This window comes from Andrographis paniculata, unplaced genomic scaffold, assembly GCF_009805555.1.
Source record: "Andrographis paniculata isolate CXL003 unplaced genomic scaffold, ASM980555v1 Contig79END, whole genome shotgun sequence".
NCBI lineage: Eukaryota > Viridiplantae > Streptophyta > Magnoliopsida > Lamiales > Acanthaceae > Andrographis > Andrographis paniculata.
Window position 1 is genome coordinate 1,692,097 of NW_026137616.1, and position 15,507 is coordinate 1,707,603.

Consider the following 15,507-nt stretch of genomic DNA (forward strand, 5'->3'; position numbering starts at 1 on the left):
AACTAATGGGGTATTAAAAAACAAAAAAATACATTACACTAAGGGTGTATTTGTTTGAAGGATTTTGGTTTATGAATGATTAATAAATATATATATATATATTTATGATGGACAGCCAAATAAAAAATCTCTTGAATGGAGAGAATATAAAACAATATGCTAATATTAATGTGTTATTTAGGGTGTGTTTGTTGGAGAGAATGAATTTTAAATTTATTATTCATTTTAATTTTTTCTCTCTAAAAAATATTAAATCAAACACTTGTTTTTTATTTTTTATATTATATTAAAAATCAATTTAAATTCAAAATATCACATTATACAACTATTTAAATTTAAAATTTTTACTATTCAAATCCCAACTCAAAATTCAAACCCCCAAACAAACACACTTACAAGGAAATTATTCATTTTTTTTTAAAAAAAAATATCAAATTAACTTTTTTTATATTATATTTAAAAAATTAATTTTATATTTAAAATATCAAATCAATAGTTATTTATATTACATTATACAACTATTCAAATTTAAAATTTTTATTATTTAAATCTCAACCCAAAATTCAGGCTCCCCAAACAACACACCCTAAAGTTTATTTGTTAGTGTGATTAGAAATTTGATTTTATTATCGAAAATAATTTTTTTTTTTTTGCTCTATTTTGAATAAATAAATTTATTTGATGAGAAATATAAATATTAAAGTACATGAAAAAAATAAAAAAAAAATAATAAATCTAGGAATATATTTTTTTTTATGAATTTTGGAAAAAAATTGATTTGAATTTGATTTAAAATAATACATAATAAAATGTTTTGTGAGAAAAAAATATGTTCAGAAAACACATAGTTCAAATATTAAAAATTGAAGTTTGAAGGCAAAAGAAACAAACGGACAACATATTTATTTACTATAGATATAATATAAATTATAAACTTACACTCCCGGTCCCATTTAAATTGTCCACTTTTATTTAGGTACGAAGTTTTTTAGGTATTGAGTAACTAATTTATAATTAAGAGTGTATTAATAAAAATAATTATAAATTAATATTAAAATAATTAAATTATTTATTTAAAATTTTAAAAAAAAATTATACATTATAACATTTAAAGTATAATTAAAGAAATATTTAATTATATTTAAAAATAAATTATTGAACAAAAATAGAAAAACAAATTGAACAAATGAAGTGATAAGGATGTAATAATAAGTCGTGTGAAAAGGAATATATTGCTAAAAGAACTCCACTCCTTTCCGTCCGTGTAAACGTCGTTGAAAAGCGAGCCAAAGGATCAAATATCTAAACCGATCGTCCAATCCTGTTCCACCACGTGGCGCCTGTATATCACCCAACGTCACTTAACTTTACGTGTAAGGTTACCCCACCTCCCTTCCTATTTCCATCTACAGAATTAGCGCTTCCATTACCTTCCTCGATCTTCACTTTTGGCAAAATTTTCTCGTTAGATTCGTGAAGAAATGGATTCCCACGCATCGGAGGCCTCCAATCGAGCGGCTGACGAAGAGGCGGTCGTGCGGCGTGTCGAGCGATTGTCTTTGCACGTGAACCCACCGCCGGCATTTTGGAGCGGGTTGGAAATGGCGGCGTGCGCTGGGCGTGCAAGGATCGAGGTGGACAGGGAGAAGCTGTCTGAGTACATCAGGGGGAAGTACACGGACGTTCAGCTGAAGGTGTACGAGTACTTTAATTCGAGGCCGGAGCTTCAGACGCCGCTGGAGATATCGAAGGACGAGCACCGTGAGCTCTGTATGAGGCAGATGATGGGGATCGTCAGAGAGGCGGGGATTAGGCCGTTTAGGTACGTCGTGGAGGAGCCTGCGAAGTATTTCGCGATTATTGAGGCAGTCGGCAGCATCGATATGTCTTTGGGGATTAAGATGGGCGTTCAATACAGGTAATTAGTCTTAGTCGTTTCGTTTATGGATATATGCGGAATCTATGTGTCTGAATATCAGAGTACATAATTACGCTCTTCAATTGTGCGAATTAGGTGTTTGGTTGAACCTTCTCGGGAATGTTTTGGTACAAGGGTTTACTTCTAATATCATCAATCTTAATCTTCTTTGTGCTTTGAATACTAAGATGGATGCGATTCGTTGGGATAAATATAGTAGCTTTAGAGGTTGTGAAATTTTGCAAGGAGCTGACATTGAAATTGGGGATATAATCTGTGATGAAGAGATTGAAAATTGATTGCTTTCTTGAGGGTATGGATCTGAAATTTTTGTGATTGCTAATTTTCCCACCTAATTGAATCCAATTATTTAATCTGAAATTGGTAAATCGTGTGAATTGGAAATTCGAAAATAACAGTAGTTCGTAGCTGGGTGAAATCTGTAGGGAGGATATGTTTAAAATTCAATTTTATAAAAAAAATGACTGAATTGAAGTTCATGCCCCACCCTTTTGCAGAGGAAATTTGCTGGCATTTTGAGTTTATTTTTTATGTTTTAACAATTTAATTACATTTAGAGGAAGTTTGGATGTGGAAACAGCTACAGTGATGCTATTGCTCATTTCTGTTTGCTTTTTTTTTTTAAAAAAAAAACATTGATCTGTTTGAGGGCTGATTGTTAACCATGCCATGAATGTACAAATAGCTATTGCCGCTTTTCCTCCCATTTTGATATAATTTTACTGCAGCCTTTGGGGAGGCTCTGTCTTAAACTTGGGAACAAAGAAGCATCGAGATAAGTACTTTGAGCGAATTGACAACTTGGAGTATCCAGGCTGCTTCGCCATGACTGAACTTCACCATGGTAGTTTTGTCTGCCTTTAGATAAGAGCTTCCTTAACTTTGTTGCTGTTGTTGTGTTGTCAACCTCTTCTCTTATATGTGGTTTAGTGCTCAAAGGATGTATGTACCAGATGCTCGTTGGGATGTTTTGTTTGTGATCATATATGAATGTTCATGCTAAAGGGATAAAGAAGATTGCACAGTGACTTGTACATAATGTGAATATTTAGAAGTTATTGCTTATAGCATGTTTGGGGGAATTTATTTAAAACATCTTATAAACTCATACACTTTATAAGATGTTTGATGTGATTATATTTTAAAATAGGTCGTTTGATTAACTGATTAAACAATATTAGGGAGCTTATAAACCATGTTTAAACGATAAAATGTTTCATAATATAGCTCAATTTTCTTGGTTAACAGATTTGAAAGTCTTGGTAGTTTTATAAACAGCTTCACCAGTCCATAAAATGTTGTTCATGCTTCTGACTTGAACTTTTCAGCTTTCTGTTTATATTATGGACCCTGTTTTACTGTTGTTCTTGGCTTTGATGTTTTGAAAAGGTTCAAATGTTCAAGGCATCCAAACAGTTGCAAAGTTTGATCCCATTACAGATGAATTCATCATTGACACGCCAAATGATGGGGCCATCAAATGGTGGATTGGTAATGCTGCAGTTCATGGAAAATTCGCAACGGTATTTGCAAAGCTTTTGCTGCCCACCCATGATGCCAAAGGTGCTTCCGATATGGGCGTTCATGCATTCATTGTTCCAATTAGGGATATGCAAACCCACGAACCGCTACCTGGAGTCGAAATACATGATTGTGGCCATAAGATCGGATTGAATGGAGTTGACAATGGAGCATTGAGATTCCAGTCAGTGAGAATTCCTCGGGACAATCTTCTTAACAGATTTGGAGATGTTGCACGAGATGGGAAGTATACGAGCAGCCTCCCAACAATCAACAAAAGATTTGCTGCCACATTAGGTGAACTTGTAGGAGGCAGGGTGGGCCTAGCTTATTCCTCAGTTGGAGTTTTGAAGATTTCTGTTATAATAGCTGTCAGATATTCATTGCTGCGTCAGCAGTTTGGTCCCCCAAAGCAGCCTGAGATTAGTATCCTCGACTACCAATCCCAGCAGCATAAACTCATGCCCATGCTGGCTTCGACTTACGCGTTCCATTTTGCCTCATCGTATCTGGTGGATAAATATTCAGAGACAAAGAAGAGTAAAGACGAACAGCTGATAGGTGATGTCCATGCCCTTTCTTCCGGACTCAAGGCGTATATCACTTCGTACACTGCAAAATCGTTGAGCATATGCAGAGAAGCCTGTGGGGGCCATGGCTATGCTGCTGTGAACAGATTTGGGAGCTTGAGGAACGACCACGACATCTTTCAGACTTTCGAAGGGGACAACACTGTCCTCCTACAGCAGGTCTTTTATCTGACCTTATCTCTATATTATCTGTGGTTATGTTCTGCTTTAGATTTCTGGTTTAAATTAGAATTACAGTAGTGACAGGCTGGAGTATTTACAAATAAAGTTATAGCTAATGAAAGTTCATTTGTGGCTGTTCTGAAAGAGTATTTCCTAAATTCTTGTTAAGTGAAAAAAACAACATTTCTAACCTCATTTATTAAAAATTTATCATTTCTTACTGCTCATGGATGCTAATGAATACATATATATTTTTTTAGGGATTGAATTGTTTTAAACAAATCTGAGAAGTTTCGCTTCTAGATGAAGAATGTGTCTCAATTAAAAGTAGAATTTGAAATTTACAAATATCGTCCAGCTAGTGTTTTGTTTTGTTGTTTTTACCAAAAGGGCAGACTTATATTGTAGAGTTTGCAAACAGTCCATGGCCGTGTTTCTTTCGTTAGTAATTAGCTATTCAATGTGATGCAGGTTGCAGGTTACTTGTTGAAGCAATACCAAGAGAAATTCAAAGGAGGGACACTGTCAGTGACATGGAACTACCTGAGGCAATCCATGAACACATATCTCTCGCAGCCTAACCCGGTGACTGCTCGATGGGAAGGCAGTGACCATCTTCGGGATCCCAACTTTCAGTTGGATGCATTCAGGGTTTGTATAGCTCACTTCCACACTTTGTTTATTATGTATATGATCCCCCCTAGTTGTACTTATTGTCGCCTCACAGTTGAAATATTATCCGTTTCTTCATTTAAGATCACGGTTCAATCTTTGTTGTTGTTTTCAATTGTGTGATTTGTGTCCTTTCTTGTAGCCATATATCAATTATTTGTGTTGCAATAAGTTTCTTTGTTGTGCAGTACCGGACTTCCCGACTACTTCAAAGTGCTGCTGTTCGGCTCCAGAAGCACTCAAAAACTCTTGGGGGATTTGGGGCTTGGAACAGATGTTTAAACCACATTTTGACTCTAGCAGAGTCTCACATAGAAAGCGTTATCCTCGCAAAATTCATCGATGCCGTGAAAAAGTACTTTTCCTACTCTTTTCACTACTTCTTTCCTATGCCGTGAAAAAGTACATTTTCTACTCATTTCACTACTTCTTTCCTTTGTTAAGCTATTGCCTCAAATATCCTCTCTGTGATTTCAGTTGTCCCGATGAAAACTCTCGCAGCGCCCTGAAACTTGTGTGCGACTTATACGCCTTGGATCGCATCTGGAATGATATTGGAACATACCGGAATGTGGACTACATCGCTCCTAACAAGGCCAAGGTAGGTCGATGCATTACAACACGGCGTCACGCCTTCGAATTTATTTGAGAAAGATGCACTTTTATGAAATGGTTTTTAAATGCACAGGCAATTCACAAGCTGACAGAATATCTAAGCTTCCAAGTGAAGAACATTGCGAAAGAACTCGTCGATGCTTTCGAACTTCCGGATTACGTGACGAGGGCGCCGATAGGAACACAGGCGCCCGAAGAGGCTTACACACTCTACACTCAATACGCCGGCTTTTAAAGCGACGGATGCATTCAACACGTCATCAAGGTTAGTCGAATGTCGATCGAATCACACTTAAGACTTATCCGGATACGAAAATAAAATCACTTGTATACTGTATAGACTATGTTGTTCTACACTGAACTTCATTCATCTTTATTCACGAGCTTCGAATGTTTTGGCATTATTTATGGCGACCAATTCCGACACAACTGCTATTACATCAACCTCGAAGATATATCATCAAACATGAATATAGTCTTGGAAGTTCACGAATCCTCCTCGCGGTACTGCAGGAGGATCTGCGGGCAGTCAGTCAAGGGGGCGACCCGGTCGAACCCCATGGCATTGGCGAACCTAGTGTTTGAGCTGATGCCGTTGTTCCTTGTCAGAACAACCCGGGCACGGCCCCTTCCCGGGCTGGCCTTGTTGCAGTTGGCATCGGGGCTCTCTTCCAGCACGGCGTCGCAAAGCTCGTTGCCACGGTCGCCGTACACCAACATTCGGTAGTTCCCTGTTGCATCCGTGGTGCCGTGTTTGAAGAAGGTCACCTCCGATGTCGTCCGGTCTCTACATTCGACTCGAACAATAGCACCTATATGGATAGAATTAGGCTAAGGACGGAGCTCTGTTTACGTAGATGTTTTTGAAAACGATCGATTGTCGTATAAATAACCAATTTTTTACAATTCAAAAACTTGTATCTAAATTGAGTTGCTCTCCACATTGCATGTTTATTGAATTATCTATGTCTATAATCGAATGGTTTATATTTTCACTATACATTTTCATTGTATAATATCACATTCAATTACTATTAGGGTGCAACAAAAACATCAAAACCTACAAAAGCACATTCTGGGTGTGTTATTTTATCAAATTTCTTCCGATTTTTACTATTTATTTAAATAAAAATTGTAAAAAACATATCAATATAAACAATCTATTTTTTATTTTTCTTTATTATAATAAAAATGAATTTTATATTTAAAATATTACACTTATTTATATCACATATAAAATCTAAAATATCCAAACCCCAAACAATCACATCCTCTATAAATCTCTTCTATAATTCGAATTTAAATTTAATTCTAAGCACTTTTGCTTTTTTAACACAACCAAACATTCAAAAAAGGTTGCCCAAATGCAATGTCACAATACTTTTCAATAACCAATCATTTGGACCCAATAATAAATCCTCAATGCACTATCCCTACAAAATTAATGTTGGTATATATTTTGTCGTGGGTTCTTAAAATGATCACACAAATTGCAAAAGTACAACCATCGGAAGCATCCGTCGCAAAAGTACAATTCAGTTAAGCACGCGTACCGGCGATGGGCTTGGAAGCCGGCGTCTCGAAGCCGCAGCGGCACGTGTCGCAGTACACCCGCCCCTTGAGCAGAAGCGGAACCTCGACGGCGACGGAGGGTACAACACAGGCTGCAAACAGTACAACCGCCGCTATCACCATTCTCTCCATTTCCGATCAAAGCATAATACACTTCCTTCTGAAGAAGGAAGTTGTAAGGGTTTGTACATATATATATATATATATATCCTGATTGGGCCGACGAGGGGCGGTGCACTGCGCCTAGTCGCAGGGAATTTATGCCGAAAAATTTATAGTAACCGTGTCTTACAATAATATCTGGTCCGTAATTATATGTGAGGATTAATACGAAGATCCGGGTGTTCGAGTCCCGGAGAAATACTTATCGGTTGATTGATGTATCTGGGAATTCTGGTCCGGGTTTTCTTACAGGAATAAAAAAAAAATTAAGGCAATTAAAGGATAATTAATTATTTATAATAAAGCAAGGAAATTATTGGTACTTAATTAAAAATGAAGTGTTGATTTTTATTTAAATTTAAATGAATTTATTTGTGGTGAGATTGTATATTACTAATTTTATTTTACATATATACGATTAATCATTTTTACAATTTTTTTTCTCCCCACAAATGGCAGACACTGCATCTGGAAGTTTTTTTTTTTAAAAAAATAAAAATAAAAATAAAAATAAAATTGGATATTTGACAAACGAAGGACATTCCAACTCATGCATTAATTGAGATCGTGACATGTCACATTTATAAACGTTTTATTTTATATAAATATTAGTATTTCATCCGTTGTAGGAGCCGTCTTTTATTTTACTATAAATACAAAAATTTAAATTAAATATAATTAACCATTTAAATTAAATATAATTAACAATATATTAATGCGAAAAATTATTATATAATAAAAATAATTATAAAATAAAATATAAAAAATTGATTAAATTTATTTAAAAATTTTTAAAAAAATAATAATATAAAATTAAAATATATAATTCTTATAAGATAAACGAAAATGACAATACAGTAGCTAAAACAGACGGACGGAATATAGTTTTATTCATATCAAAAAAAAAATTAGCTTAAATAATACTTCGTCCGTTCATTTTATAATCTATATTTACTTTTGGCCATTATTTTATATTTTAATAAATAATAATATTTTAATAGTAATAAATAATTAAAAATAATGTAATTATAATATTACTTTTTTATTCTTTTAGTCTAAAAATAGTAATATAATAGTAAAATAGTAGAATTTGTCAAAAAATATATATATATTTAATAAAATATGTATATTTTACTTATTGACATAAATACTACTATTTTTTTAAATGATGTATTATATTAAATATTTATTTAAAATATATAAATTAAATATGAATTTTTTTAATTTTTTTAAAAGATATACTCACTCAGTCCCAAAAAAAAAGTATTCATTTGCTTTTTACACTTAATTTTAGAAATATTAGTATTATAATGGGATATAGTAGGAATAAAGTAGAAATGACTAAAATGATCTTGTTAGTACGTGTGATATAAAGGTAATAACATTTGTGTAATATATTGTAAATTATAAGGGTATTTGTAATGTTAGGTAGATAGTACAATTACTAAAAAATGAAATAGATACTTTGTTATGGGACGGACTAAAATGGAAAAATAGATACTTTGTTATGAGATTGTTCTTTTATAGTTTGAAACTAATTTGAAATGAAAGTGTTAGTTTTATTTAAATACTACCTCCCTTCAATATAAAGAACCTATTTGATTTTTGCGTTATTGTATTTTATATCAAACATATTTATATAATTTACTCTACAAATATTATTTGTATTATAAAAAGAAGAGAGATATTTTGTATTTTTCTCTTTTTCTCTCTTTCTCTCTCCCAATTATAGTGTCCATATTTATATTTCTACGTGTGCCACTTATCTAGTCACTTTCCTTTTTTTGGATAAAAATTATACATTTTAATTTCATTTTAAAAATTTTAATTTTGTTAATTATAATTAAACTATTTACTTATTTTAATTTTAATCTAAAGTTATTTCTATTATACGATAATTATTTTCATTAATATATTTTTAAATTATTTATTAATTATATTTCCTCATAAATTCTCGTGTCTACAGTAAAAATGACACCGTAGCCGAGACGAAAGGAGTAGTAGAAAGTAATATTCTCTCTATCTCACTCCAAACGATCATTTTGAGGTTTTTTAGTTGATTAAATATAATACTAGTATTTTATTGATTAGTGACAATGTATAAAAAAAATTGATATTTTTTATCTTTTAACTTTATATATAAATTAATTATATATGTAATAGTATTTTGGTACGAATGTATAAATATTTTGACATATAACAAAAATTCATCATTATTTTTTTTTCCTATATATATCACTACATTACTATTATTATTATTAACTCTTATATAATTATATATATATATATATATAATACCCATTATTTTATTTAAATAAATCCCCTTCTTGCCAACTAATTTCCAATATTTAATGGCTATGTAGGGCTTGATTGATTGTGATTTGGTGCGTTTGGAACAGTAAACATTTAGATAATATTTTTTATTAAATTTTGAAATTTTAGAAAATTATCGAATATTAAATTTGATATTTTATGAGATAATATAAACATATTTAATGTGATTTTATAAAAAAGCTACTGTTAATTAGTAGTATATATATATAAAAGTAAAAAATGTCTATATAATAGAGTCTACGTCTTGTTTGCATAATATATTTTGGAGTTTTTGTACTATTTTATTTTTAAAATTATATTTTTCTTTCATAAAATATTATTATTTTTTAATAGAATATATTAATGGAACGTTTTTATGAGAAAACAAAAAAAAATTAAATTAGTGTAAATGAATGGAAAAAATGGAGGGACGGTGTTTGTTTTGGTGATTTGATGATTTATTTTTTTATTTTTTATTTTAACAAATAGTTATAAACAAACACGACATTAGTAAAAGCATTTTTTAATTAAAAATATTAGTAAATATAAAAGAGGAATAAACACAATTATTTAAGTTTTGGCCTACCTCATGTAAAAATAAGTACAGTAATGGGTCCCACCACTGTCCCCCAATAATTGAGACAATTTTGTGTCACATAAATAATAATAATAATAATAATTGATGATAATAACTGTTCATGACTTTTTTTCTAATGCCTAACAAAAATGAACCCTTTAACATCCAAAATTAAATCCAAAATTTTTATTATTCTGTAAATTGGTTTTTTAGTTCCGTAGAATCTCCTTATTATTTTAGTTTTGTAAGTGGAGTCTATCGCAAATTAGTCACAATAAGTGAAAAATTTTCGTTGTTTTAGTCCTCTGACGTCGGAGACGTCCCTCACCGGAGGCCACGTGTCAGCCAGGTCAACGACATCTAGCGACAGACTCTATTTACGAGACTAAAATGATAAAGAAGTCCGATTATGGGATTAAAAAAATAGTTTATTCTAAGATTTAAGATTTATGTAATTTATTTACTAGACCAAATATTTTTTTTTTTATTTTGAGTTTTTATTATTATTTTATTTTCAATTTTATACATCATTATTGTTTCTAGTAAAAAATATATATTTTAACAAAATATTTCAATGAAAATTTAAAACTAAAAAAAATATTTAATTAGTCTCACATATCATATTCAATTTTTTTTTGTGCATCTCATTTATCTTGTAACTTTTATTTTTTGAAAAATAATGCTACACTTTAATCTCTTATATAAAAAAATAATTTATAATATTTTTTATTTTAATTAAACTAATTAGTTATTTTGATTTTAATTTATAATTATTTTTATTATATAATAATTATTTTTATTAATATATTTTTAATTATTTACTAATTAATCCCTCGTAAATTCTCGTTTACAGTAAACTTTGTTTATATTTGTTCACTTTGTGCTTTTCTATTGATATATTTGTTTATATTATGTACAAAGAATTATGTTATTGATATATAAAAACAATATTTTTATTAAAATATAATTTTTTTGACTAAATAGAATATATTATATATATTATGAGAATATGTATATATATATATATTATAATATTTATTTAGACTTGTATAAAAAAAAAAGTTGGGTTAATACACAAAAAGAAATTATAAAAATAATGGATCAAACTAATATACTAGTGAACAAACGGAACAAATTTTCATCATCTTAACAATTAATTGATTTCTATTATCATTAAATAAAACAAAAAATGAATTAAATGCTTTTTTTTTTTATTTTCTAAAATAAAAAAATAAATTTAGAATAATAATAATAATAAAAAAAGAACAACTTAAATGCTAAAATTATTGGAATTTTTTTTTAAAAAAAATTTGAAATTGAAATGATAATTTGAAATTTATTTTAAATAATATATTAAATGTGATTTTTTTTATAAAGAAATAATATGTTTATATTAAAAATTGTGCAAACTAGATATAATTTTTTTTTTTTTGGCAAAATTGTCCATAACTCCCTTGTGGTTTCGAAACTCAACGTAAATTTCCCTTCTACTTTAAAAATTGCATGACGTCCCCTTATACTTTAAAAAATGTTGCATAAAACCACTTTGTGGTTTCGAAACTCAACATAAATCTCCATTTTACTTTGAAAAATTGCATAACGCTCACTTATACTTTAAAAAATATTGCATAAACCCCCATGTCATGCAAAACATATAGATAGGAAATCATCTTCTTATCACACGAGGAAAGTTTCACGGTGGTGGAATTTTTTGCAACGTTTTTTAAAGTATAAGGGGGTACCATACAATTTTTAAAGTAAAAAAGATTTTACGTTGAATTTCGAAACCACAAAGGAATTATAAGTATTTTTTTTTTTTTTTTTTTGAAATAAAAAACAAATGGATCCAAAAATTTTACCCAATTAATTTTAAGTGTCATTTTCGGATGGCTCTCCCATAAACTAAGGAGCCACTTTTTAAAATTAGAAAATTGTAATATTGACAAGCCCTTTTACGTCATTTCACTGCCTGCCGTTTTTTTCTTAAAATAAAAATATTAAAATAACTATAGATATGATGAAATTAATTTGTGTAACATAAGTTTCTGGTTGTTCTTATCCAGTTGTAATTATGATTAATTCTTGAAAAAAAATTAAATTATATCATATACTAAAGTTAGAGAGTAAATAAACAAATTGTCATCTTTTTTCCGAAATAGTTGGTCGAAATTATTTTAGTAAATTTAATTTCCTCAAAATAATAAATCAACGTCACTAAACAAATGATTACGCAGAAAATTGGGTGTCACACGTCTCAGCAATAAAGACAAATTAAAATCTATTTATTTTAAATATTAAATAAAATAAATTTAATTCTTTTATGAGCACATTCCTGAAATAAAGAGGCAACCAATCAGAGTTGAAAGGGCAAAAAGGAGAAAACCGGTGATGGAAACAGAAGAGCGATCTCCACCGTTGGAGTGCATCGAGATCCGACGGTCCAGATTTGCTCCGATTCCCTTTATCTTTCTCAGCGAATAACCGTCTCCAGAGGCGGAAGAGAAGTTTTAATCATTTTCCCCAAATTCGATCGATGTTGGGCAAGCGCGGCCGTCGCCCAAGTTTCCGGCGAACGACGAGCATGTCTGGGATCGAAATCGACGTCGGCGCTGCAGAGTTGCCGCCGCATCATCAGTCGGCGGCGGGTGGGTACGATCATTTCCTATCGCCTAGGTATTTGAGGAGGACTTCCTCCGATGTGGAGACGGCAGATTTTTTGACGAGATGTGGTTTCTGTGCTCGCCGATTGGCGCCTGGTCGCGATATTTATATGTATAGGTAATAACTTACTGTTTTTGCTCTTTTACTTCTTCGATCTTCGTTTCTCTCTCGATTACTTACTTTTCGCGGCGGTGCCACCACGTCCGCCGTGTGTATGTACGCGTCGGAGATTGTGGATGTGAAATTGTGGAGCACCTGGAGTCGAACTCCGGGAGCAAATCGCACAATCAAGGGTGTATAGCTTCTCGGAGCTCTACACCCGGGAGCTTCTATCTATAGCGTAATTAATCAATTGTTTGAGCCATTAGTTAAACTTGAGCAACAAAATCAGTATTCTTCTTGAGTCGTGAATTGTTGATTAATTGAATTGCTCAAATCGTGATTTCTGAGTAGATCGAGCATTTGAATTGAATTAAACTCACACTCTTCAGAAACTGGATATAATCTCGACATGAAATAGTAAGTATTCTGAATTGAAATTGCAGGGGTGACACTGCATTTTGTAGCTTAGAGTGTAGAGAGCAACAGATGAAGCAAGACGAAAGAAAAGAGAGGCTTGCCGCCGTTGCTCCGCCCATCCTGGAGGAGGACGACGGCGGTAGCCACTGCCCAGAAGCGGAGACTGTTGCAGCGGCTTGAGAAAATATGTACGTATTGGGTGTGTGTGTGTGTATATATATGTATGTATGTATACGGTGTGTATTCATAAGGGTGCATGGGATACATGTATGTATGTATGTATGTATGTACGTATGTCTGTGTGTGAGAGTCTGGAGTTTAGTGCTAGTGATAAAATTATTATTATTATTATTATTATGGTAAAATGTAGTATAACAAATTCTGATGATGGGAATTGATGCTGTCTTACTTTATTGGTATGCAATTAAAAGTGGTAATGATTATATATAACAGTCCTTTTAATTACCCAACTGTAATTTGGGTAGTAACATTAATTTGTCAAAAAATATATATTAAAAAATATAGAGATAATTCTTTTAGATTAATAGAAAACAAATTTTTAAAAAGGGTAAAACCAACTCAAGAGACACCCTAAAATCCTCAGTTCATATTTTTTTTTTTATCTTGTTAATTTAATTTGTAGTTACTTTGTTGGACTCAATCTCAAATGATTGTTTAATTATATGGACTACTATATATATTATTTATTTATTTATTTTCATTGTAGATTTTGGTAATCAATGAAATAGTAATATAGTATTTTAATAGAAACAAAAGAAAGAAAAAAGAAAAACTCTTCTCTAATACGTGCATATATAAAAATGGAAAATATTTCTATATTTTGGGGAAATGTTGTTTATTCTACTTTGCTTATTGGGGGAAAATGTAGAGAAATAAAATAGAAAGTATAATGTGCTTTAAACTTTTTATTATTTCATTGATTGATAGAAATTTGTTATGGCAAAATTTAAATACTTCCTCCGTCCCATTGAAAGGTTATCAAAACAATATTATTATTTCCTAATTTAGTAATTGTACTACTTACATGCTTTTACATAAAAGACTTTACGGGCCAGGCTCATATAAAGCCTATATACTTCAATCCAGCACATAGTCTATAGCCCGTTTCTACTGTATTCAATTGATTTCGTGGACATTAGTGGACCTTCTAATATTTGGGCTTTTATTGTCCAATGATAAATGCATATATATTTGGGATATGTTTAAAATTTAACTATAGGTTTATAATAATTAGCATTATTATATATAATTAAATTCTCACCAAATAAAATAATATTATTCAATTTAATGATTTAGTATATATGATTTTTTTAAAAAACAATTCCATAAGATATCCTTACATTAAAATATAGTTAATTTTTATTTTATTTTTTGTTTTAATATTAATTAATCTCAGACTATTGGTGTTGATTCCAAAAATAAGGTCCAAATAGTCGAATCCAAAGTTGGACACTAGCAAAAATGTGTTTAAATAAGTTAAAAAAAAAAAAAAAAGCATATAGTTTATGTCATCTTCATTGACTAGTGTCTTGATTACTACCATCCTACTTGGTGTCTATATATGAAAAAATAATTCTTAAAATTTCATCACAACCTATGTGGTTGGCCAAAATGTGCTTCAATTTGCCATATTCATTCAAGAAAGGGAGGATCATAATTGTGAGGAATGGCAATGAAGATGGAGAAAAGGAAGAGATAGGATTGTTGGTGAGGGAACTTGAGAAATGGAATAAAAAGAGGGAGTCGAATGTTGTTGCCGTGCACGGGGAGAATCATTCGTATGCTTCACCTAGCTCGACTACACCCTCCTCCGTGCGTAGATACTGAATCGTATTTTTCTAACTTAATTTTTATAACATGTTGTTGATATGTGTAATCGTATCGTATTGTTCGTTTTCTTATGAAAAAAATATACATTTATGATTTATTTATTTTTTTAAAGGAGACTGATTTGGAACCCATGCAGATACACATATATGTTCATTGATATTTATATATATATATATATATATATAAATATTTTCTTCTTATTGTAGGATGAGGTTTCTATTTCAAGACTTTAGCATATGTATATAATAGAATAAATCCAATTGGTTTTGTTTATTCTTTGATCACAAGCGAGAACTATACAATGATATATACTTCTATACAAATTAATATTGCCCCTTATTACAACCCCACAC

At 31.0% G+C, this 15,507-nt stretch overlaps 3 protein-coding genes across 3 annotated transcripts; 2 read left to right on the forward strand and 1 right to left on the reverse strand.

Moving 5' to 3' along the window:
- Nucleotides 1-1,398: 1,398 nt before the first annotated feature.
- LOC127240284 (acyl-coenzyme A oxidase 2, peroxisomal) lies at nucleotides 1,399-5,903 on the forward strand. Its single transcript, XM_051258859.1, has 7 exons — nucleotides 1,399-1,918; nucleotides 2,668-2,783; nucleotides 3,329-4,209; nucleotides 4,684-4,863; nucleotides 5,073-5,239; nucleotides 5,362-5,485; nucleotides 5,573-5,903. Exons 1-7 carry the CDS (start codon nucleotides 1,482-1,484, stop codon nucleotides 5,732-5,734), a joined length of 2,067 nt encoding a protein of 688 aa, XP_051114816.1. The 5' UTR covers nucleotides 1,399-1,481; the 3' UTR covers nucleotides 5,735-5,903.
- LOC127240285 (protein DOWNSTREAM OF FLC-like) lies at nucleotides 5,808-7,251 on the reverse strand. Its single transcript, XM_051258860.1, has 2 exons — nucleotides 7,053-7,251; nucleotides 5,808-6,311 (listed from the first exon to the last, which is right to left on the reverse strand). Exons 1-2 carry the CDS (start codon nucleotides 7,201-7,203, stop codon nucleotides 5,986-5,988), a joined length of 477 nt encoding a protein of 158 aa, XP_051114817.1. The 5' UTR covers nucleotides 7,204-7,251; the 3' UTR covers nucleotides 5,808-5,985.
- Nucleotides 7,252-12,596: 5,345 nt separating this feature from the next.
- On the forward strand, nucleotides 12,597-13,716 carry LOC127240420 (FCS-Like Zinc finger 7-like). The gene is made up of 2 exons (XM_051259097.1): nucleotides 12,597-12,901; nucleotides 13,330-13,716. Exons 1-2 carry the CDS (start codon nucleotides 12,657-12,659, stop codon nucleotides 13,481-13,483), a joined length of 399 nt encoding a protein of 132 aa, XP_051115054.1. The 5' UTR covers nucleotides 12,597-12,656; the 3' UTR covers nucleotides 13,484-13,716.
- Nucleotides 13,717-15,507: the final 1,791 nt, after the last annotated feature.

Bases quoted from the DNA above. Each gene is read 5' to 3' on its own strand.
- LOC127240420 (XM_051259097.1), top strand. From the start codon at position 12,657: ATGTTGGGCAAGCGCGGCCGTCGCCCAAGTTTCCGGCGAACGACGAGC. The intron at 12,902-13,329 runs GTAATAACTTAC...TTGAAATTGCAG, and splicing joins CGCGATATTTATATGTATAG to GGGTGACACTGCATTTTGTA.
- LOC127240285 (XM_051258860.1), bottom strand. From the start codon at position 7,203: ATGGAGAGAATGGTGATAGCGGCGGTTGTACTGTTTGCAGCCTGTGTT. The intron at 6,312-7,052 runs GTACGCGTGCTT...CTATCCATATAG, and splicing joins GGCTTCCAAGCCCATCGCCG to GTGCTATTGTTCGAGTCGAA.
- LOC127240284 (XM_051258859.1), top strand. From the start codon at position 1,482: ATGGATTCCCACGCATCGGAGGCCTCCAATCGAGCGGCTGACGAAGAG. The intron at 1,919-2,667 runs GTAATTAGTCTT...ATTTTACTGCAG, and splicing joins AAGATGGGCGTTCAATACAG to CCTTTGGGGAGGCTCTGTCT. The intron at 5,240-5,361 runs GTACTTTTCCTA...CTGTGATTTCAG, and splicing joins TTCATCGATGCCGTGAAAAA to TTGTCCCGATGAAAACTCTC.